Source organism: Sander vitreus, chromosome 6, assembly GCF_031162955.1.
Source record: "Sander vitreus isolate 19-12246 chromosome 6, sanVit1, whole genome shotgun sequence".
NCBI classification, from domain to species: Eukaryota; Metazoa; Chordata; class Actinopteri; order Perciformes; family Percidae; genus Sander; species Sander vitreus.
The window spans coordinates 28,529,092-28,551,704 of record NC_135860.1 but is presented as its reverse complement, the minus strand read 5'-3'; the positions used below and the strand labels follow the sequence as shown (position 1 = coordinate 28,551,704).

At 43.7% G+C, this 22,613-nt stretch overlaps 1 protein-coding gene across 2 annotated transcripts in view; it reads right to left on the bottom strand.

Annotated features, from left to right (window-relative positions):
* The window catches only part of cdk14 (cyclin dependent kinase 14), a 247,150-nt gene that overhangs the window by 81,029 nt on the left and 143,508 nt on the right, over positions 1-22,613 (bottom strand). For both annotated transcript variants that reach the window (XM_078253608.1, XM_078253609.1), the window contains one exon: positions 3,666-3,729. In XM_078253608.1, coding sequence (XP_078109734.1) covers positions 3,666-3,729 — 64 coding nt within the window. The remainder of the gene's footprint in view (positions 1-3,665; positions 3,730-22,613) is intronic.

Genomic DNA, 22,613 nt, shown 5'->3' with positions numbered 1-22,613 from the left:
GATTTTATTGTTATTGTTTGCTCGAAATAAAAATAAAGAAATCAGAAAAAAATATTCACTTTGACAGGAACGTCCATCTGTCAACATTTTTTCTTTTTCTGTGCCCACAGAATAGTCAGCTCCATTAGACGTCGATGCAAAAGAAGGTTCAAAGAAAAATCACTCCTTGAATAATAATTATCCATCAGAGTGTGAGGCACATTTTAAATCACTCTTAAAAGCTCTGAACGAAATGATGCAACCTTCAGAGGCGCTTTGAATCTATTCAATTGTTTTGGGGAAGTGTTTCCTGGACTTGAACTGACTTCAGTTTGGGGTGTCCTTGGGTACAAAAACCAAAAGAAAACTTCAAGGCACTCTCTTTTTAAACTACTTAAAGTGCCCATATTATGAAAAAAACACTTTTTCTAGGATTTGGGGTGTTCTTTTGTGTCTCTGGTGCTTCCACACGCATACCAACTTTGAAAAAAACCCATCCATGCTGTTCTGAGTGAGATACGGTTTCTGAATGTGTCCTGCCTTCAGACTCTGGCTGAGCTGTTCAAAATCGGCACGGCTTGTGATGTCACAAGCCGAAACGAGCTGGCTAACCGCAACCGTTAGCTCGTAGCGTTAGCATGCTACCTCGTTCTCAATAGCAAAGCACTGCTACAACACACACAAGTTCACCATAATCTACAAAAGAACTACTTACATGTGCGCCCTCATTTAGAAGTCTCCCAGCTAATCCTGCCTTGTAACTGACCGAAGGTGGAGAAACGGCCTTTCTTTTACTGTCTATGGAGCTAGCTAGCTGACATGATCTACATCTGAGCTACTGCACATGTGCGAGTGCAATCAAAGATAGTACAGAAGAAGAAGAAGAAAAGAGGTCTCACTCTGTAGCTAAAACAGAGACCAGGTGAAAAGAGGATCTGCAGCAGTGAGAGAGAGCTGTGCAGTACAACAAAAATATGGTGTTTTTTGAAAATTAAACCATGTAAACCTATTCTGGTACAACCTTAAAATACAATTATGAACCTGAAAATGAGCATAATATGGGCACTTTAAATGCTTTTATTGTAATGGAATAGACATGTGAGAGAGTGCCTCGGAGTTTTCTTTAGGTTTTTGAGCTTGGAATGTAGTTCGAAGTTGGTCATTCAAACCGTTGGAAGTGAATCTTCATGCATAGCCGATCATGATTCCGTTACATGTGGTGATCATGTTTTCATCCATCACATCATGGAACTATACCGATTTAAACCCCATGAGAAAGACGAGCTCTGATTATAATCCTTCACAATTTGCCTGTGTCAATGATAAATCGGATTGCGCTTCATTCCGAGGCTTTATCGCGCTTTACGACCACCAAGTTTTACCAGACCATCTCTGGGAAGCATCTCAGTCTTCCGGTGTGTGTTAAAAAAGTACAGACATAACAACATCAGCCTGCAGATGTCATGTGAACAGACGCTTGGATGCTAGAAGCAGGCAAAGCTGCCCATGTGTGTGTGTGTGTTTAGGTATATATATGTGTGTGGCTCAGACAGCTGCACAGCTGTTCAAGATAATGTGTGAGAGGCAAACAAGAACCAACCGTTGCCATGGCCACAGGATGAAAGGTTACATGTGTATGTGTGTGTGCGTGTGTATGTGTGTGTGTGTGTGTCTGTGTGTGTATGTATTTGTGGCGTGTGTGTTTGTATGTGTGGTGTGTGTATATGTACAGTATATGTGGGGTGTGTGTGTGTGTGTGTGTGTGTGTGTGTGTGTGTGTGTGTGTGTGTGTGTGTGTGTGTGTGTGTGTGTGTGTGTGTGCGTCACCCCAGTCACTCCCTAATTGGCCACAGGAGAGAGGAGGCTGTATCACATGGTGTGATGCCTCGCTGCCCCGCTCTATCCCTCTAACCCCCTTTATGTCCGTCTTCCCCTGTCCTCCACTCCCCTCCATCAGCTGACACTAATCTGCAATCCCTCTATTCATGCTCCTTCTAAAAAGCAATAATGAGCTCCCAGAGGGCATGGCTGCCCTGGCAGAGCTGCGGCCGCTGCCACCCCCACCCCAACCCCCGCCCCCGCTAGGTTAATGGAGTACAGTGAGGTTTGGATTGAACTGAACTTTGATGGTCAGGTTTTGAGTACTGAGTGTATAAACAATTGTGTCCCTGGTAGGTAATTGGCTCTGATGCGCAATATTAACGTGTTAGCAAACACTCAAAAACCGTGTCTGCTAAAGTGTTAGCATGGGACCCAGCTGTCATTCAACACTGTGTACTGTAGGCTACAATGTTAGTATGAGGCGAGTCTATATATCATATGCTGTATATATAACGACGGTTCATTTACGGGATAGTTCCGGCGCCGCCGGAAATTTCCACCAGATGTCCCTCACATTCCGCTTTCTTTGAGTTAACTTTTAAACTCCGGTCGCATAGAGCAACATCAACGTTACCGGCGGAAAATGTCAAGTTCTGAATAGAATGTAGATGGTGCAACAAGGCAGGCCTGCTTGTTTCTTCAGGGGAATGATTGTAAAGATTTACAAAGAATATGTTTAGGGCATTTCCTCTCTAACTGGGACGTTTTGGGACTGATTGGTGGGATTGCTGTGGACGAAGTACACACGGAGATACACTGGTAAGAGCTAATGAGGTTTAACCATGTATCAGCTAATTCAAATAGCTCATGTTACTTATACTTAATATTGTATGTGGCGTTTTCTTTTGCCGGGTTCAAATGTTCCACCAAAACAAGTTCCTTCCAGAGAATATTTTGCCGAGTCACCGTCGCTGCGTCCGGAGCTTAGCGCTGCCCAAGACGATTGTGATTGGTTTAAAGATACGTGAACAACCCCTGATCGTTAATTCTTCTATCCTGGGAATGCTGTGTGGAAGGGCCAGACCTTCCTCCGCAGAGCTGTGGAGATAGATCTGGCAATGCGAGACTAGTATGAGGCCTGGTGTTAATAAGCATTGTGTATGCTAAAGTGTTAGCATGGACCGCTGCTGTCATTTAGCAACTGTGTAGACTGAAGTGCTGCAGGGTTTTGGCTCCTGAAAATCACTGAAATTCACAGTTATACATTTATACAGGGAGAAATCCATCTCATGGCACAGTTTATAAAGCTTCATGGAATCCTAATAGGATTCATGTTTGTGTATGATAGAGTTATTAAAGTACTCCATGTTATCAGCATACATTATCATACAGAACAAATAGTGACAGTAGGGCCCATGCTAATCATTTAGCATACATTACGTACAGGCTCCATGCTAATACTTTATCATACAAAAATGTGAGTGTGAGTATCCCCCATGCTTAACTATTATAAAATGGGCTTTTTTTTAAAGATAATTTTTGGGGCATTTTTAGGCCGTTATTAACAGGACAGCTGAAGAAATGAAAGGGGTGAGAGAGGGAGAATGACACGCAGCAAAGAGCCGCAGGTCGGAGTCGAACCGGGCCCGCTGCGTCGGGGAGTAAACCTCTAATTATGGGCTCCCATTCTACCAACTGAGCTATCCGGGCGCCCTAAAATGGGCTCTTTATTATTTCTTTGGCCTCGGGTTACAGTAAGTATGATTCAGTTTAGTGAGGGTAAAAGACGTTAGTGAGGGTTTACAGCATGACTGTAGTCACTGTGTAGAACACTGCCGTGCTGTGTGACGTGAAAGGTCTCTCACCTGGTTTGAAGTGCGGCAAAGAGTTAACACCAGGCCAGGTGTCCTCAGATGGGGTGCCGAGGACCTGGAAAACACACCGAGGATGGAGATGAGAACAAGTGAAATAACACCAAACAATACTGCTAACTCCAGCAGTTTTCAAATAATCAAAACCAAGTCAACCATCTTCACCAACACATTCTCCCTCCAATCGCGTCAAAAAGCGACCCTTGGTCAGGTATCTTTGGAGTTTGTTATCGACGCAAAAAGTCTCCTTTAGCGTCAGATACCGACGCAAAAAGTCTCCTTAGGCGTCATATTTAGACATGTTTGGTCGGGACTCTTAGCGTCACTTTTTGACGCTCTGGGTCAGGACGTACGTTTAATTGACGTGCAGCACAAGAACGGGACAGTTAGGTTTAGGGAAAGATGGTGGGTGGGGTTAGAAAATGTACGTTTCAGTGACACGCGGGACAAGAACAGCACATGAACCCCGGTCTCCTGAGGGAAAGTCCTGTGTTGTTTGACCCATCCACCCCCCCCAACCAACCTCCTTATGAGGATTTTCTGTCCTTCATACTACTCTCTACCGGTGTCTCTCTTAATACTACGTCATCTTACAGCGCCGCGGTGGAGCTGCTGCTCTGCCCGGTGCGTTCCATACAGACACTAGAGGGAGATTTTTGCGTCGGTATCTGACGCTGAGAGACACTGACCAAGCGTCAGTATTTTACGAGTTAGGAGTGGGGACAGGTTGTCCTCCGTTTAGTGGACACATTTATTAAATGATTAGAAGGATCACAAACAAAGGAAAGAGAGACTCTGCATTAATCAATCACATTCACTTATTGTATTATTATTTGTATCAATTTAAATACCAACGACTAACATATTGAAGAAAACTCGAGCACTTGTAATACCTTTTTTTGTTTTTTATCAAATATAAAACACAAAATCCTTAATGCATCATGTGAGTACTCACAAAACACTGCAAATGTCATTGAACAAATGATAAACTCGTAGTATAGTGCTCTTGCGAGTCAATAATGTCAATCAGAGGTTCTCTAGTCTATATCCTTCGAGTTCTACTTCCGGGATTACTCCCGTGCTGCAGGAAATTCCACCGGATGCATGTCTTTTCTGTTTCCTTCCTCTTTCTGTGTTGGCGTTCTAAACTCTGGTGGATTTATGAGGACTATGGTTAACTGCTCCTCAGATCTCTGCAGGGTGAATCCAGACAGCTAGCTAGACTATCTGTCCAATCTGAGTTTTCTGTTGCACGACTATTTTTGCAGCGACTCTGTGCGGGGCTTAGCACCGCCCATGGCGATTGTGATTTAAGAAAGATTTTTAAAGATTTTAAGAAATGCCAATAAACCAGAGCAGGTTTTCCTCCCATCCCTGAATGCTGTGTGGACTAGCCAGACCCTCATTCAGCATCATATACAGTAGATGTTGTTCCCTAGTATGGTTGTGCTAGTAGGAGCATGAGAAAGAGAGCGACACTCTGCACCATGACTGGCTACATATCCAATTGGATTTGTAGGCCGGGACGTTTCTGCAGCACCACAATACTTAATTCAGAATAGTTTGACCCATATTTTGCCTTTAAGAAATATTTGTCCTGGCTTAGAATGGGTCTTTTGGGGGTGCTACACACCACAGGAAGCACGATCAGTCCACTTACAGTAAAGGCATGTCTGTGTTACCTTATTTGACAAAAATCTATGCATTTTCCTGTTATTTCTGACAATTTGATGAACAAAAATGTATCTTATACTTGAGTACATTAAACCCCCAATTAACAAAACTGGTTAGAGTTTAGTAAATTGCTCCTAAACACATTGAGAGAGGATTTAAATGTGCATTTTTATTCTCCCTTCTTTTTATTTTGGCCCTCTGGGGCTAGGTAAAACCTCTTTGGGGGGCGCCAAAAATTCCAGGCTGGCTGAGTTCTCACCAGGGATGGAATGTAACTAAGTACATTTACTCCAGGACTGTACTCAAGTACAAAATGTTGAGGTACTTGTACTTTACATGAGTAAATGCCACTTTCTACTTCTATTCCTCTACATTTCAGAGAGAAATATTGTACTTTTTACTCCACTACATTCATCTGTTACAGCTTTAGTTACTAGTTACTTTACACATTAAGATTTCTGCACACAAAACACATGTAGTTCATAAAATACAATGTTTTATTCTAAAGTAAACTAGCCAACAATATAACGGCCTACAAGTCCAGCTGAAATGATTAGACCATTAAACACTTACTGTTTGGATCCTTCACACTTTCTACAATGGGAGGAGAGTTCTTTACTTTTAATACTTTAACTACATTTTCCTGATGATACTTACAGACTTTCACTTAACATTTTCAATGCAGGACTTTTACTAGTAACAGAGTATTTTTACAATGTGGTATTAGTACTTTTACTGCGGTAAAGGATCTGAGTACTTCTTCCACCGCTGGTTCTCACGCACACAGCCTGGCTTTACGATGACAAAAGCCAGAGCAGCGGACATGCCTCCCACCTGATCCATCACAGCAAACAGCGTAATCGTTTCCAGATTGTCTCTGATCTGCAGCAAACCGCAGCAGAGCAGCTGCTCCGGGATCAGCCTGGGTGAGTACACATGCACACACTGACTGGAGCTGTGTTGTGGGGTCGCTGGGATGCTCTTTAGATGGCTCTTGGCACGGCTGTTGCCTCGCATTGCCAGACCTACCTCAACAGCTCTGCGGAGGAAGGTCTGGCTAGTCCACACAGCATTCCGGGATGGGAGAAAAACGTCCTCTGGTTTATTGGCATTTCTTTAAACCAATCACAATCGTCTTGGGCGGTGCTAAGCTCTGAGCGGAGCAACGGTGCCTCTGCAAAATAGCCTAGGGAAGGAACTTGTTTTGGTGGAACGTGTGTACGTTCAAAAGTAGTTTTAGTCGTGTAACAGAAAACTCAGATTGGTACCGGAGCAATCCCGGAAGTGGAACGTCGTGAATATAGACTAGCATGGCTGAGATCAGATGTGGAATGTAACTAAGTACATTTACTCAAGTACTGTACTTCAGTCCAAATGTTGAGGTACTTGTACTTTACTTGAGTATTTTCTTTTCATGTCACTTTCTACTTCTACTCCGCTACATTTCAGAGAGAAATATTGTACTTTTTACTCCACTACATTCATCTGACAGCTTTAGTACAATACTGGAGTAAATGTACTTCGTTACTTTCCACCACTGATTCTAAGTGAAAAAAAAGGGAAAGATGGTTCGGCTGGAATGACAATGAGAAAGAAGATACAAAGATGGCAAGTTGAAAAAGGCCAGAGTCTTGTTCAACCTACATTATGTTGGCCTGTTACTAACACATGGTGGTCATAGGTGATGTAATAACTAAGAAAGGCACTAGAGTGCAGCAAAGCACCGCGAGGCCGACCACAGTCAGACTGCAATGAGAGCGGTCGGAACAAAGAGAGTTCCATGTGCAAGCTCAGCAACTGAACTTCATTTGGGAAAAAAAAAAATAAAGCCCTATGGTCATTCCTCTAATTTGTGTTTAGAGGCAATAACCAGTTCTGGGAGAATGTCATTAATTATTTGAACATATAACACAATACTAACAGCGGTGGAAGAAGTATTTGGATCCTTTATTTAAGTAAAAGTACTAATACCACACTGTAAATAGACTCTGTTACAAATAAAAGCCCTGCATTGAAAATATTACTGTAGTAAAAGTCTATAAGTATCGTCAGGAAAATGTAGTTAAAGTATTATTTTAGAAAGACAGTTGTGTGTTTAATGGTCTAATCATTTCAGCTGGACTTGTAAAAGCAAGGATAGGCAACATCACTGACAGCAGAAGAAGATGAACACACTAGCAAAATATATAATCCCTGAGGTTTTGTTACACACATGACAGTAGGTAGTTATGATGTCTGGTACCATCAGACCAGCTATGGGACAAAGCAGTATCCTACTAGGACTGTGTCTTTGACTTTATTGACATTATCTCACATCAGATCCTATTTATATGCCTTCAAAACGGGAGCTTAAAGGGTAACTACTGTTTTGTTACAACCTGGACCCCATGTTCCTATGTTTTTGTGTCTAAGTGACTGATGGGAACAACAATCTTTGACATTGCTCCAGTATTACTGCAGTCGGCAGCAGCAAAACAAGCTACAATGTAGGTTAATAGGGCAATTGTGCATCTTGAATTTACCTTCACAGAAGTGCTTGTTTTGCCGCTGACAGGCTCAGATTAATATTTAAAGTGTCTGACAACATTATAGAAAGGATTTCTAAGGAGGTCAACCTGCTACACCCTGCAGTGCCCTGCTACGCCTTGCAGTGCCCTGCTCTGCGCCCTGCTATGCCCTGCTACATCCTGCTATGCCCTGCTACGCCCTGCTACATCCTGCTACGCTCTGCTATGTCCTGCTACGCCCTGCTACGCTCTGCTATGTCCTGCTACGCCCTGCTACGCTCTGCTATGTCCTGCTACGCCCTGCTACATCCTACTACGCTCTGCTATGTCCTGCTACGCCCTGCTACATCCTGCTATGCCCTGCTACGCCCTGCTACGCTCTGCTATGCCCTGCTACCCTCTGCTATGCCCTGCTACATCCTGCTACGCTCTGCTATGCCCTGCTACATCCTGCTATGCCCTGCTACGCCATGAACTACTACAACTACTATTTCTAGTCATAGTACCATTATCTTTATTGTGACTATAATTGCCACTGTTCATCACACCCCCAACCGGCACCGTCAGACACCGCCTACCAAGAGCCTGGGTCTGTCCGAGGTTTCTCCCTAAAAGGAAGTTTTCCTCACCACCCGAGGTTTCTGCCTAAAAGGGAGCTTTTCCTCGCCACTGTCGCACTGAATACTTCCTCTTGGGGGAATTACTGGAATTGTTGGGTCTTTGTAAATTATAGAGTGTGGTCTAGATCTGTAAAGTGTCTTGAGATAACTTTTGTTATGATTTGATACTATAAATAAAATTGAATTGAATTTTAAAGAAGAACTCTTTGGTTAAGGTTATGTAACGATTGTGGCCATGCTGAAAAGAAACTGGCATTGACTTTAACAGGAAACGCACTGTTTACACTGTTAAGGGATAGGTTCACCATTTCTCTTCAAACTACAGTGCTCATATGAACATTAAAACATCTTTTGCTTGCTGGAATCATTCCTTCTGTTGGTACTGGACATTACAATATTCCTGTCTAATGTTCTTTCAATGTAAGTAATAGAGGACAAAAGCCACAGTCCTTGTTGCAAAAAATGTATTTGAATGTTTCTCTGAAGCTAATATGAAGCTGCAGCGTTCTGAGTGACAAATAAAGTGGTTCTGTTTCAATGTTCATATGTACACCCGTCTATTGAAAAGTTGTAAACCTATTTAAAGTCACACGTTCCGTTTACTTCCTCCTTAGAAGGATTCATGGCTCTGCATATAAGTAGACCTGCTACATTCACCTTTGCTTTAGACAGAGTGATGATTCACGCTGCTGCTAGACGACTTTGTCCGGTAAACGTAAGCCTGGTGTTCTGAAAGCCTGGTGGCCCAGCGGGCCCAAGTTGCCAGGCCTAAATCCACTGGGAATTCTTTTTTACATGTATTTTTAAGCTGTTTGTTTTTTTAAACTACAGTTACAGTGGGGTGGCTCAGTTAGAACCTCAAGGCTGATTTATGCTTCTTCGTCGAATCGACGGCGTACCCTCGCAGACCCCTCTGCATCGCCGCGAACCCCTCTCCGAGCCCTCCGCCGTAGCTCGACGTGCACCTCCAAAAATGTGTAACTTCGCGTCGAGGCGACGCAGACCGCAAGGACTGTGATTGGTCAACTCGTCCAGTGTGTTGATAGTCCGTGTTTCAAGCAGCTTAATGTGGGGAGTGGCAACATGCTAGTTCACTGACATAAGATTAGCAAATAAACTCATATATACATATTTTGGTAACAATGACGGGGTTATTCGTTTGTAAAGTGTCTATATGTCAGTCACGGTTTGAAATTTGCACTTCGCAAGCAGGCAGTACTTTGTGGGCAGTTGTGCTAAAGTTTGCTTGCTAACATAACATAAACTGGCTGGCAGACACCTCGCAAATAACCTCAATAACCAGTTCTGGGTTATTGATGCTAGGGGGCGACTTATCGCCCCCTAGCATTGTGGCGGTGAAATGCACCGAGATGCAAAGCAACCCCGACGCAGAACTCCAAAAGGGTCACGACGCCATAGGAGCGACGGCGTAGCTACGGCGTAGCTACAGCGTGGAGTTGACGCAGAAGCATAAAACAGCCTTTAGACCTAACTTTCCATACAGCTTTTTGCACTGACTTAATGTAGGCCCCAATCTGTCTTATAGCTTTTTTAAATTCTCAATTTCGCGATTCCGTCCATTATTCTGTTATCACAGAAACTATTAAGCTCTACACTGATGCTGCCATCAGGCTATGATTCCAGTCCCCTAGTCAAGGGGGAAACCCTGAGCATGTTTGACTTTTGAACAAATGATGCTGATGCTGCGGTTTGTTTATTTTTCTCCCCTCTCCATGTCCAACATGGAAAAATCTCTTTTGCTGGGACAGTGAATTCCCAACGCGGCACAGACAGACAAATGGACATATGAAACAGCGTGTTGACAGGGACTGACAGGCCTGTGTCTGTGTTCATCAGCATACAGAGAGAAAGTTCTGACACGGAGGAATTCCTGTGAGGTCGCAGGTCATCACCCTGAGCTCTGCATGCACATTCTGCTGGACATACATACCACACCCCCCCCGCCAACTCAACTAACTAAGTTACAGACCACCCAGACAGCCAGACAGACATAAACAAATAGTATGTCTGACCTTTACACAGGAGCCCCCAATTATATTTATGTTGCCAGAGAGAGAAAGAAGAGGTAGTCAATGCCCTGGAGTGAGACGGACTTACAGGGATCGAGGAGCTTCATAACAATGTGATACACATTACTTACATACACATAGATTGGGGAAACAAATGTTTAAGATTTCTTTTATTAGGACAATGCACATTAATAAACATTTCTGTAAAATGCGCCAGTGTTAGCCAGATGGTTCTTTTTTTTTACTGTAGTCCTAGTTACCCAGCATGCATGTCTTTATGGTGGGAGGAAACCCACGCAAACACGGGGAGAACATGCACAGAACAGCCCTGCACGGACCAGTGGATGGAGCTCTGCAGTGCCAACTTGCTGTGAGGCAGACGTGTTAACCACTGAGCCACCGTGCCACAGAGACTGAAGCACACACACCCATGTCATGTTAAAAGGGACACGTCAGGGATTTAGTACTGCATTTCCATAAACAGATTGGGGAAACAAATGTTCAAAATCTATTTCGCAAAGATATCTTGGCTTTCATGCACTTGCATATGATCCACGCCGTAATTACAAGCCACTGAGTCGTAATAACTGTTCATATGTAGAGTTGGGGATATCAGGAATTTCTGACAGCTATGATAAACTTTGCAACAAAAAAAACCTCCAAAAGTGTCAATAACAGGGGCGGGGCTAGAAGGGGAGCACCAAATATGATTGGTATTTTAAGTTACTTCTGGGATCTGGAGAAAAAAAAAAATCTGAAGCAAAAAAAGGTTCGTAGACTTTATTCATAGGACGATGGGCGACCCGGGCAAACATGCTACAATTGTCCAAATAACTTTCATTATCACCAAGTAACATGCTGCAAATCAGGGCTGCACAATACATGGTTTTTCTATCGTCATCGCTATAGAAACTGCCGCAATAAACAGATCGCGAAAAGACACTCAGGGACTTTTTTGTCAATTTGTTAAATTAAAATAACGTTGGAAATGATTTCCTTTCAAGCAATTGGTTGTATTTTAGCACAATACTGAAAACAGCAGAAATGCAGAACTGAGAACACTTTAATATCGGTTTATTTATCGCAAGAAAAGTCCCTGTCACGATATTAAACAACGTTATCGCATATTGCCTATTTTCCTCATATCGTGCAGCCCTACATACCACAGTATGATAACATACAGTATGATAACATACAAAAACAGTCTACCTCAGTGGTTTCTCAGACACGAGAAATACTTTTCACATATTTTGTTGTTTAAAAATATAAAACTGCCACAGAGCTATGTATAGAGTCGTAACGCCACCTAGTGGAAAAGACACGCGGTGTGGAACAAATCCACCGTGTGCGACTGTTCATATATTTCATAGTTGACAATTATTTTTTCTGTTTCGGAAATGCGGGAAGGAAAATCAAGTCCTTGGTACGTGTAATCTCTCTGCAATGACATCTGCCATGTCATGTTGTAAATTGGGATGGCCTCAGGAACTTCCGTTGTTTTTCTGTTGCAGGATTAGGTTTAGTTAGTTTTTGGGGTTTGTGTGTTTTCAACTAAACGTCATTTCTGTACTTTTCAGCATGTTTCACCTAATGGTAATGTTTTGTGCCGTTGTAGCGCGTTTGCCCTGGTCGGCCACCATAGAAAAGCATCGGTGTAATTGAGAACATCATTGACTGAGCTATTGATAGCTCAGTCCCAGTTTTAGGGCCCCGGTGAGCCAGCATGCACAGAGCTAGGACTCTGTAACTGGAACATTACGTTATTCACCTGTGTTTTTTCTGCTGGAACATTTCTGTAAAGAGAAAATCTTACTGTTCTTTAAAACCACTGGCAGTTTGTCTGCAGGTTGGTCAGTATGGCAATTAATATGTAGATGGCTGCAAGCATTTTTATACCTTTGACTAAGGCTTTTACCTATAACCGTTGCAGTCATAGCACTGTAGCTTAGTGGATTTAGTTTGAGTCTATGAGACTTAGTCATTTTAATCCTGCTAATAATTGCTTTTGATTATGTCTCTTGGGATTCTAACCCCTATTTTCCATCAGGCGCGTCCCACAAGCGTGCAGGAAGCGGCTCTTCGTTGAGCTAAATATACGTGCCAGGTCTATTTTCACGTGAGCCACGGGGCGTTCAGACAGCTGGGCAGGAAGTGAAACAGCAAGCACCCCCCCAATATGGTATATGTCTCCTCTACAACACCACAGACGATGAGAGATTCATCTTGGAGGCGGAAAAACATAACATCACAGATCTTTTTTAATAAAGACAACGCCAGAAAAGAGAAGTCATGGAGTTTAATTACAGGAGTGGTTAGAGTAGAAGGTAGATACTAGCTAATAACACGTGATTGTTCTGTAAAAGTACTTGTAGAGACAATAGAATCTGCAAGTCAGGCAGCAAGACGCTCCGCTCCTGAGACGCTCCCGGTGTGGTATGGCGTATATGCGCCGGAATGCAGAGCATACGTGGAACTTGCATTTGTTTCATCAGAGATCAAGCCCTTAATCCAAACACAAGTACCAGTCCTGACCCCAGTGGCAGCGGTATCCCAGCCCTGCATCCTCCACATTCCTACCTCTACTCTCTGTCTTCGTCCTAACGCCGACCCCTGCCCTCATCTCCTTCTCTGCTCTTGAAAAACCCTAGCTGCTCTCCAACCTCGGTCCCAGCCAAACAGATTGGGGTCACTTCGAGGCAGGGGTCAAACGGATCAGAACCAGAGCCGAGTGGATCAGCTGTCTCCCACAGCGAGGGGTAGAATGTGGTCAGTAAGCCCCGGCTATCCTGTCTGGGTTCCAGCAGATGGATGCTCATGTCAATGACACAGCGGCTGTTGGTGAAATGGTATTACTTATCTCCCCGGCAGCCTCTCGCTCTCTCCTGAGGGAAAGATCAGCCCGCATGTGCACTGGCTTACTCTTCATAGCAGGAAATACACTCTGAATAAACAGGGTCCCTATGGAGAGAAAATGGGGATTTGCACCATGCAGCAACCTTCTGCTGCTGTAACAAACCCTTTCAGAGTTGTTCTGTATCGCACAATGTTCAAATGCTACTACTGTCAGGGGCCCTCTTACAAAGGCTCCTTATAGCATCTTATTCTTTTTAGCAGCATAAGCAGAAATACTTCAGAAACATTTCGTTTGTTAGGGACCATTTAAAGGGTAAGTCTGGTCAACAAATTCCTACTCCTGTCGCGTCAAAGCGAAGATTGGTCAGGTGCCTTTGGCGTTTGTTATTGATGCTCGGGGTCGGGACTCTTGGCGTCACTATTTGAAGCTCTCGGGACTCGCATCTAGCGCTTTAGTGTCATATTTAGACGCGTTTGGTCGGCACTCTTGACCCAGAGACTCAACAACACTTGTTGAGTCTCTGGGTCCGGACATACGTTTAACTGACATGCGGCACAAGAAAGGCACAGTTGGGTTTAGGAAAAGATGGTGGGTGGGGTTACAAAATGTACATTTCAGTGACACGTGGGACAAGAACGGGACATGAACCCCGGTCTCCTGGGTGAAGGTCCTGTGTTGTTTGACCCATCCACGCCCCCAACCTGCCTCCTTAGGCGGATTTTCGGTCTTTCATACTACTCTCTACCATTGTCTCTCTTAATACTACGTCATCTTACAGCACCACAGTCGAGTTGCTGCTCTGCCCGGTACGTTCCATACAGACCCTAAAGGGAGATTTTTGCGTCAGTATCTGATGCTGAGAGACACTGACCATGCGTCAGGATTTTACAGGTTGGGAGAGAGAACGGGTTTGTCAACAAATTCTATGTTCAGACTCACACCAACACTGAATGTATGGACTCACAGGTATAGTGGGCATCACAGCCTGATAGACCTTTTTCCTCTGTGCCATAAACACATATCAAAGAGCCACACTGATGCACAATAGGTGTTCCGTCATCATCATTTTGTCTCAATTTCACATGCTGCCGGAAATATAGCCAGCAAATTCACTCCTGAAAATAGTCCCCACATATGCATTGTTTCCCTTTGATTGAGTTTGTCAAAAACTACTGCAACGAGCTGTTTTAGTCAATTATTTAGCCAGGGAACCAGGGTATGGGGGTCAGAAAGTGCTGGGATACGTGCAACACATTGTTGGCTTCAGTCTTTTCATGGGATTTGTTGACAATGGCAAAAACAAAGATTACTACCAGCCTTCCACAGGGTCATCGATAACTATAACGATGGCTATTTATACAGTTTTAAAAATCGTTCTAACTCCAGTGGATGGCAGAGTCCACACCACAACTATTACGACAACGACAGTGGAAAATGGTATTATTGGGATCACTTTCAGAGAGATTTGATGAACGATAGAAACACTGACAGCCAATCAAAATCCATCTGAATTTACAACATGACATGGCAGATGACGCTGCGGAGAGATGGTGTATTTGTTGCACACAGGTGGTCAGTGGTGTGGCATGACTTTTCCACTCGATGGGGCTACGATCCTTTAGGTAGCTCTGTGCGCAGTGCGCGCTTGATGCCGCTGTTAACACAACGGTATCGTTGAGCAGTGTGGATGCTCACATCCTTACAGTTATAGTTATGGTTATTGTTATTGTTCTTGGTGTGGACGCCCCCATGCTCTTTAAATGTCATCATTCATGTCTTTTACCCATTTTCACTGAACAAGAATATAAAGCCATACCATATCATAGCATGTCAGCATGCTAACATATGCTCATTTGCACTGAACATGAAGTAGAGTTGAGGCATGGAATGTCTTTAGGCATGTGGTCATGTACCAACGTATTGGTCAAATCTAAATGTTCACCAAAGTTATTCCAGGTCATCCTGAGGGGAACATGAATCTGTGTATAGAATATCATGACCGTCCATCCAGTAGTTGACTGAGCCACACTGACATCCTTGGAGCCACTAGTGTGATTAAAACTGACCTTCAGCTCATTTAAACCTAGCACAGCTCATGTAAGCACCATTATGCTAATGCCATCATGCACAATGGGAGGAAGCATAATCACAGTGGTTTACTCTCATCACAGTCACAGTACTGAAGGACAGGACATAGTAAATTTGCTTTCATTTTAAAATGCTCTTTAGGCAACAACTAACTTCCTTCGCAGAGCCACGTTTTTTTTGTACGTGTTCTACTGAAGCTATCAGAAAAGGAACAACACAGAGAAGATAGAGAGCAGCGGCAGAGAGTTGGGGTTTGACTTAGTCTCGCATAGCCAGACCTTCCTCCACAGCTCTGCTGAGGAAGGTCTGGCTAGTCCACACAGCATTCCAGGATGGGGTTTATTGGCATTTCTTAATCAGAATCGTCTTAGTTAGGTGCCGGACGGAGCCACGGTGCCTCTGCAAAACAGCCTCAGGAAGGAACTTGTTTTGGTGGAACATGTGTATGGTCATAAGTAGTTTTAGTCAACAGCACCCGTGGCGCTACCATTGGGCCATTTTAGGTCCGGGCCCTCCCATTTTGACCCAGGCCTATAGTGAGTAGTGAGTGATTTTCATTCTAGCAGCTCATCCAATAAGCAGCCCGAGGAAAGCTTTGAGTGAAATCTTCTCAGCCAATCAGCGGATTCTACCCCACGTGTGGACTCTTAAGCCTGCCCGCGGGCTGCATCGTCATCAGCAAGTGATCCAATGAAATGAATGACGTTGGCGTGCAAGCTTTTCAAGCAAGCTCAATGAGACAGACACAGACGGTAGCCATTAGCTAATATGAAACACAAAGCAAAGCAGCTTGTTTTGATTTAAATTCAGCAAGAAACGCTCCGAGGAGCAGGAGGAGGAAACTCCTGCCATTTTAAGTAACGCGGTTACAAGTGACGAGTTACCATCCTGCTCGGCTGCCCTCTCCCCATCAAGTCCTCCCGTAGCCACCCCCTCACACCAGCAAGGCAAGTAGGCAACAGTTAGGCTAAGGTTTAGCCGCTTTCCGACCAAGTAGTTACAGGAACGTAGTTATAGGAAAAGTCCACTTCTAAACAGATCTACTAACTACTCTCCCCCAAAACCGTTTTTTCCAATTGCAAAGTGGCCATAGGGACTGATAGGAGGGGTAAGGGAGTGACGCAAGCACGGCAACGGTCTTTATAGCGTTAAAATCAGAAAACAAATACACCAAAAAAGTATGAACTAAATACTAAATCTAATGTATATTTGTATAATGTATGTCTTTGTCCGCTTCAGCGCAGAGCTGAGGACAGCGACACAAGAGCCACACAGGTAGGCTACCAGTACTGAGTCGCTGTCTTCAGTGCCGAAGAAAAGCACTGAAACGGAGATGAAGAGGAACCTTTTTTTGGCTTATTTTAACTGGCCCATCCAGTTTTCTGGAGGCCCACCTACAATCAAAATCCGGGCGCCGCTAGTGGTCAACAGAAAACTCAGATTGGACAGATAGTCTAGCTAGCTGTCTGGATTTACCCTGCAGAGATCTGAGGAGCAGTTAACCATAGTCCTCAGAAATCCACCAGAGTTTAGAACGCCAACACAAAGAAAGAGGAAGGGGACGGACATCCGGCCGAAAATGAGGGAGGAAGCTGTGACATTGTAATATGGAGGCAGCATCTATAGCCATTAATCAGACTCTTTTGTGCAGCATGGCAACGGGATTATTAATGAAACAGTCTTAATTGCAGTAATGCCCTACTCTGATTAATGACAATGATCACATTATTATGGTCACGTAAAGTTGTGCCAACGTGTTGTCGTAAATAACAAGTCTCATGTACAGGAACATAAGCCATCATATTATCTGTTGTTGTCAGTGCTCATTTTTCACCACAAACACCTATTTCAGTCACACTAATATGAGGAGGCAGCTCGTTGTCTTTTAAGCACACGCACACACACACACACACACCCACCCCTCTGTCTGACAGGCTATTTCCTGCAGATAGACCTGTCCATATTCATATAGTCCTTCCAGCGGATGTAATCTTTTGTGTGGCGACAGCTAGTTAACCAGCTCGCCTGAGCCGGGTCTCATCCAGGACATCCTATAATTCGCACAGACATTCTCAGAGAGTGTGGGAGTGCATGTGTCAGAGAGGTATAGAGAGGCAGAGAGCCATGTAAACACCTATCTAAAGAAAAATACATACCGGAGCATGCAGACTGTATGCATGTCGATAACCAGCATGCGTCTGAAACAGACACTTGGACTAAATAAGAGCATGTATTTACAGGCGTGCACATGCAGCTCTGAAGGAATTTTGAAAAAGCCCTGGACATGACAAAGCCTTAATGCCGTCAAGGATAATAACACTGTGGAGGTGTGATATCAGCGGGAAATTGGCCCGTGAAAAGCTGGTCATGAAAAGAAAAGCTATTTCAGGATTTATGTACTTCTAATTGCCACATTAGTGATGGACAGATTTTTGTGTGCGGTTTGTGTTGCAACTGTATAGACTTCTAAGGAGGACTGTGTGTTGATGTAAATGGCTTGTATCATTCAGTATTAAAGTTACAACGAATCCTTTCTGAACAGCCAACTAAATTGAATTTGCCAAACTGAATATGAATATTGCTGATTAAACTCAAAAACAGGAGAAGGGACCTCTTGTGCCTCCTGGTAATCACAGCAGAAGATGCTGGGTTAGAGAGTTTGCCACTAACTTAGCTCCCACATACTCTCACACTCCCTCCAGGAATCCTACACCGAGCAGCAGCACATACAAAGCCTTTGTTTTTCCACAAGAATGCAAGCGGCCCGTTCGGCTGAAGCTTTGGCTGACATGAGAAAAACTCCAGGCCACCTTGTGACATTCCAGCTCTGCAGACCCTTCAATTTACCGACTCAACTCCTGGCAGGGTGCCCCTTAACAGTGATGGAGGCTGACCTTTCTCTCTCTCTCTCTCTTCAAACAACATGGCCTTTAAGATGCTTCTGACGCTGCATAATTCATCGATAGTGCCCTTCACATGGGCCTCCGAGGCTGTGCATCCACACTCCGACCGGCGAGACAGCCGCAGAGCAGACAGGATGGATGGAAATATCACCGGCAGGCTCCCTCTGACAGGTGGGCTGGTGTGTGATCGCACGCTGCACACCTCCACGTTTCCATATTCATCTGTCTCTTCTACTTTGAGCTGACAGCTGAATACATATTAAACTAACAACTAAAACACAGAATGGGATTTGGATGAGAAATAACAAAGGCTCAGTTTGGCCCATCAGTATTTTCTAGGCAATGAAATATGTTTATAACTATGTGTATATATATATATATATATATATATCTCCAAAACTCTACTGCGTTTATGTGTGCGCTGCCATCCACCAGCGAGGAGCTACTGGCAGCTACGGCCGTGGTTTAGATGTGTGTGACAGCCGCGAGCGTCCGCTCAAAAACAGCAAAGGCGAACGTGATAGACAGATGGTTGATCCAATCACTTGCCAGGTATTCTTTTGAAAGTGTCTGCCCTTTTCCAAAAACCAAAAACCAATGACGGCTTCTCAGATGGTTCTGTGCTAACAAACCATCTGGAGCGAGGACGGGTTAGCATGATAGCACCAGAAAGTGGAGAAGACAAAAAAAATGAATAAAATAAGATTCCTGCAGGGAAGCAGTGTGCAGCTGAGCCTCATCGTCAGTCTGGCCAGCGGCCACCCCACTGTCGGACCTGTCTTCTGTCTCGTCCAATCATGTGTGTGTGGGTCTTTGTGTCTGGGGGGGGGGGGGTCTCTGAGGGCTGGAGCATTTTACAGATGTGTGTAGGAAGAAGCCCCACTTTTGCCTTCTGGCAAAACAGACAATCAATAAGAAGCCATTTTTCTCATCTGCCTCTCCTCCTGCGACGCTTTGTGAGAGCGCCCCTGCCTGCAGGGCTTCCTACACCTCCACTCATCCCTTCATCCAAAATCCATCCAATCTCAGATGCGTATCTTTAGCCTTCGGCCCAGAGGCCAAACAGCAGCCAACATGCTTTGTCTACATACTTCTTCCCTGGTCCAAACCCTTTTTATACTCCCTTCTCTGTAATTTTCTACATTAATTATTCAGGCCCTTACAGCCTATGAATATAAATCCATTATGTCTGCCCTGCCACACTCTGCTTCAATTAAGAGACTGGGGATGATATTATATATGGGGTGGGGGGGTAGATCAGACGATTCAGGATTCACGAGAGCTCACTTCAATTTAAAATATATATGCCATCCAATAAGCCAATGCAGAGATATACAGTTAATATAGTATGTAATTACTTAGTGGCCACTATACTATTGTTCCCCTGTCTGTTACCCAAGCCATGTCCGGTGGGATGTAGGTCCATGATGACTCAATATTATCAGAGAGTTCCTACTAATTTCCCAGCTTTGCATTTAAGATGCAAACTCTGTGTTCCATGCCATTCCAAAGCATGCGGTTGACATGACTGTACACTGTAAAAAAACAACAACAATAATACTGTATAAATGATGAAAGTGACTCTCTTGTATAAATACAAATCATGTTGTTTTACCATAGACATGCAAATTTCTCTTTTTGTATTCTTTTTTCTGTTTATATCTAAAAATACAGAAATAATCTGGTTTTGTTTTACAGTGTAACAATCCTGGAAGCATGCTGAGCTGATAGAGTAGGTGTGATATCCTGCTGGAGGCAGTCCATTTTGAAACATACTCTGGCCCCAGATTGAAACAGCTGCTCAGCATCAGTGCAGTGTATGCTGCGGCATTCAAATGACACTAGACTGGTGTTAAAGGGTAACTACTGTTTTTTTTCAACCTGCATCCTATTTTCCATGGTTTTGTGTGTAAGTGACTGATGGGAACAACAATCTTTGAAATTGGTCCAGTATTAAGCGAGATCGCTGTAACTGGCAGCCACAGACCGGGCTGCTATGTGACCCTATGGGGCAAATGTGCATCATCAATTTGGTCCACTGTTTTTGCCGCTGACAGGCTCAGATTATTATTATTATTATTATTATTATTATTATTATTATTATTATTATAAGTGTCTGACTACATTATGGAAATGATCCCTTTGGAGCTTTAAAACCTCTTTGAGACCTAACCAGAAACAGCTCTGAGGTCGCTAGTGCTAAACCCACCAGACTCCATTTCAAAAAACAATACTTTTAGCGTGTATACAGCCAACATATTTTCACATGTAAATCGGTAAACTGTGTGTTTATTTCAACCAAAATTAGAGTTGTGATGGCTGGAAAAGTGGAAAGATGAACCAAAACGGCTTTTCATAGTTTTATTTTGTTTCTGTCGACTTTGAATGAAGTGCATTTTACGATGCTAAAATTACTGTTTATTTACATGGAGTCTGGTGGCTTTAGCGAACTTCTCTGATGTTTTTATGATTAAAAAAAGGATCTTACTCTTTAACAGAAAGGTCGCCCTCCTTAGAAATCCTTTGCCATAATGTTGTCAGACACTTAGAATATTATTCTGAGCCTGTCAGCGGCAAAACGAGCACTTCTGTGAAGGTAAATTCAAGCTGGACAATTCCCGATTAACTTACATTGTCGCTTGTTTCGCCGCTGCCGACTGCAGCGATCTCGCTTAATACTGGACCAATGTCAAAGATTGTTGGGTAACACTTTACTTGAAGGTATCTACATAAGAGTGTCATGACACAGTCATGACACATGAACCCTAACTCTAACCCTAACCATAACTTGTCCTGACAAAAACCGAATGACACTTACTAAAAGAAGCGTTATGTCATAAACGTTTATGACTTGTTTATAATGTTTATGATACGTTCATGACAGTGTCATGTCACTCTTATGTAGATACCTTTAAGTAAAGTGTAACCGATTGTTCAGTCAGAGTTCAGTCACTAAGGTCGTTTTCACACATGAAAGTCCGAACCAAGGTCCGGACCAAGGTTCATGTTTTTGTTACATTGTATACATTTGATCCGGTAAGTTTTGGTTTCACACTGCAGTTATGCAAGCACACTAAAGATCTATACGAGACAAAACTACGTCCTGCCGTCATCACATACGTGAGCTGCGTCTCCAGATACTTAGAACCGATTGGTTTGTTGACGGGCTTCCCCGTCCTCTCGTATCCTCTCTCTGTGTCGGAGTTTTTTCAACTGACTGCTGATCTCCCCTACTGACTGCTGATCTCCCCTACTGACTGCTGATCTCCCCTACTGACTGCTGCTGCTCTCCTCTACTGACTGCTGCTCTTTTGGTTTTGTTGTGATGTTGAGAACCAAAGACACGGGAACTTTCTTTCTGGAGAATTTATTCAGAGACAAACGGAAACCTACACTGTACATTTACTACCACCCAATAAACTGCTGATGTATTCTCTACTCCGATAGCCAACAGCTGTCTGCTCTGAGCGCGTTCACCGTCACTCTCATGTAGCCTACACACTAAGCACCGAGCTATTCCTTAAAGGAGCTTCCCCGGTCTTGTAACACGAGGAGAGCCTGCCAGAGCCTCTTGTATTTGGTCAAAAGAAAACATTGTTAGCCTATACCTTTACTACGAGGCATGATGGAAGCAATGATTCATGTTGTTTATACCACATCCTGACCCTGCCATCAGCATGAGGAAACATACACCATGATTCCTGGTCCAGGTGATGTTTGTCCATCTCACAGAAAGATGTCATCACTAATACACAGAAAGAAATGAGCCTGATCAACATGTAAGGTATATTACATGCAAGCATTTTGCAGCTTAATAAGCACCGCACATTCAGAAAGACAGAGAAGGCCCCAGACCTTTTCTTTGCTGCTGTGCTATTGTACACTGCGCAACACGAGATAACAACATGGCACACTACAAAGTTCTACAGTAGAGTCCTTTCTCAAACTTACATAACTGCAAACCTGACTGTAATGGAAACAGGGAGGAGGTTGATGCCCCGCCAACACTGTCAGCTCTGCTGATGGATGCTAGACTACTTATGAGCCGGATCATACAGCCTGTTCTCTCTCCCAAGCTGGCACCTCTTCCTCTACTGCCGTCCACAGTGACCAACACTGGAGCCAACAGCGCTGTCAGCAGCCCTGCAGACAGCACAATCTGCATCGCATTAGGATTTCATTACTGAACTACGATTAGGACAAAAGAGCCCCTATTATGCTTTTAAATTTTCCTTTCTTTTAGTGTGTTATATAGTTTGTTGTGTA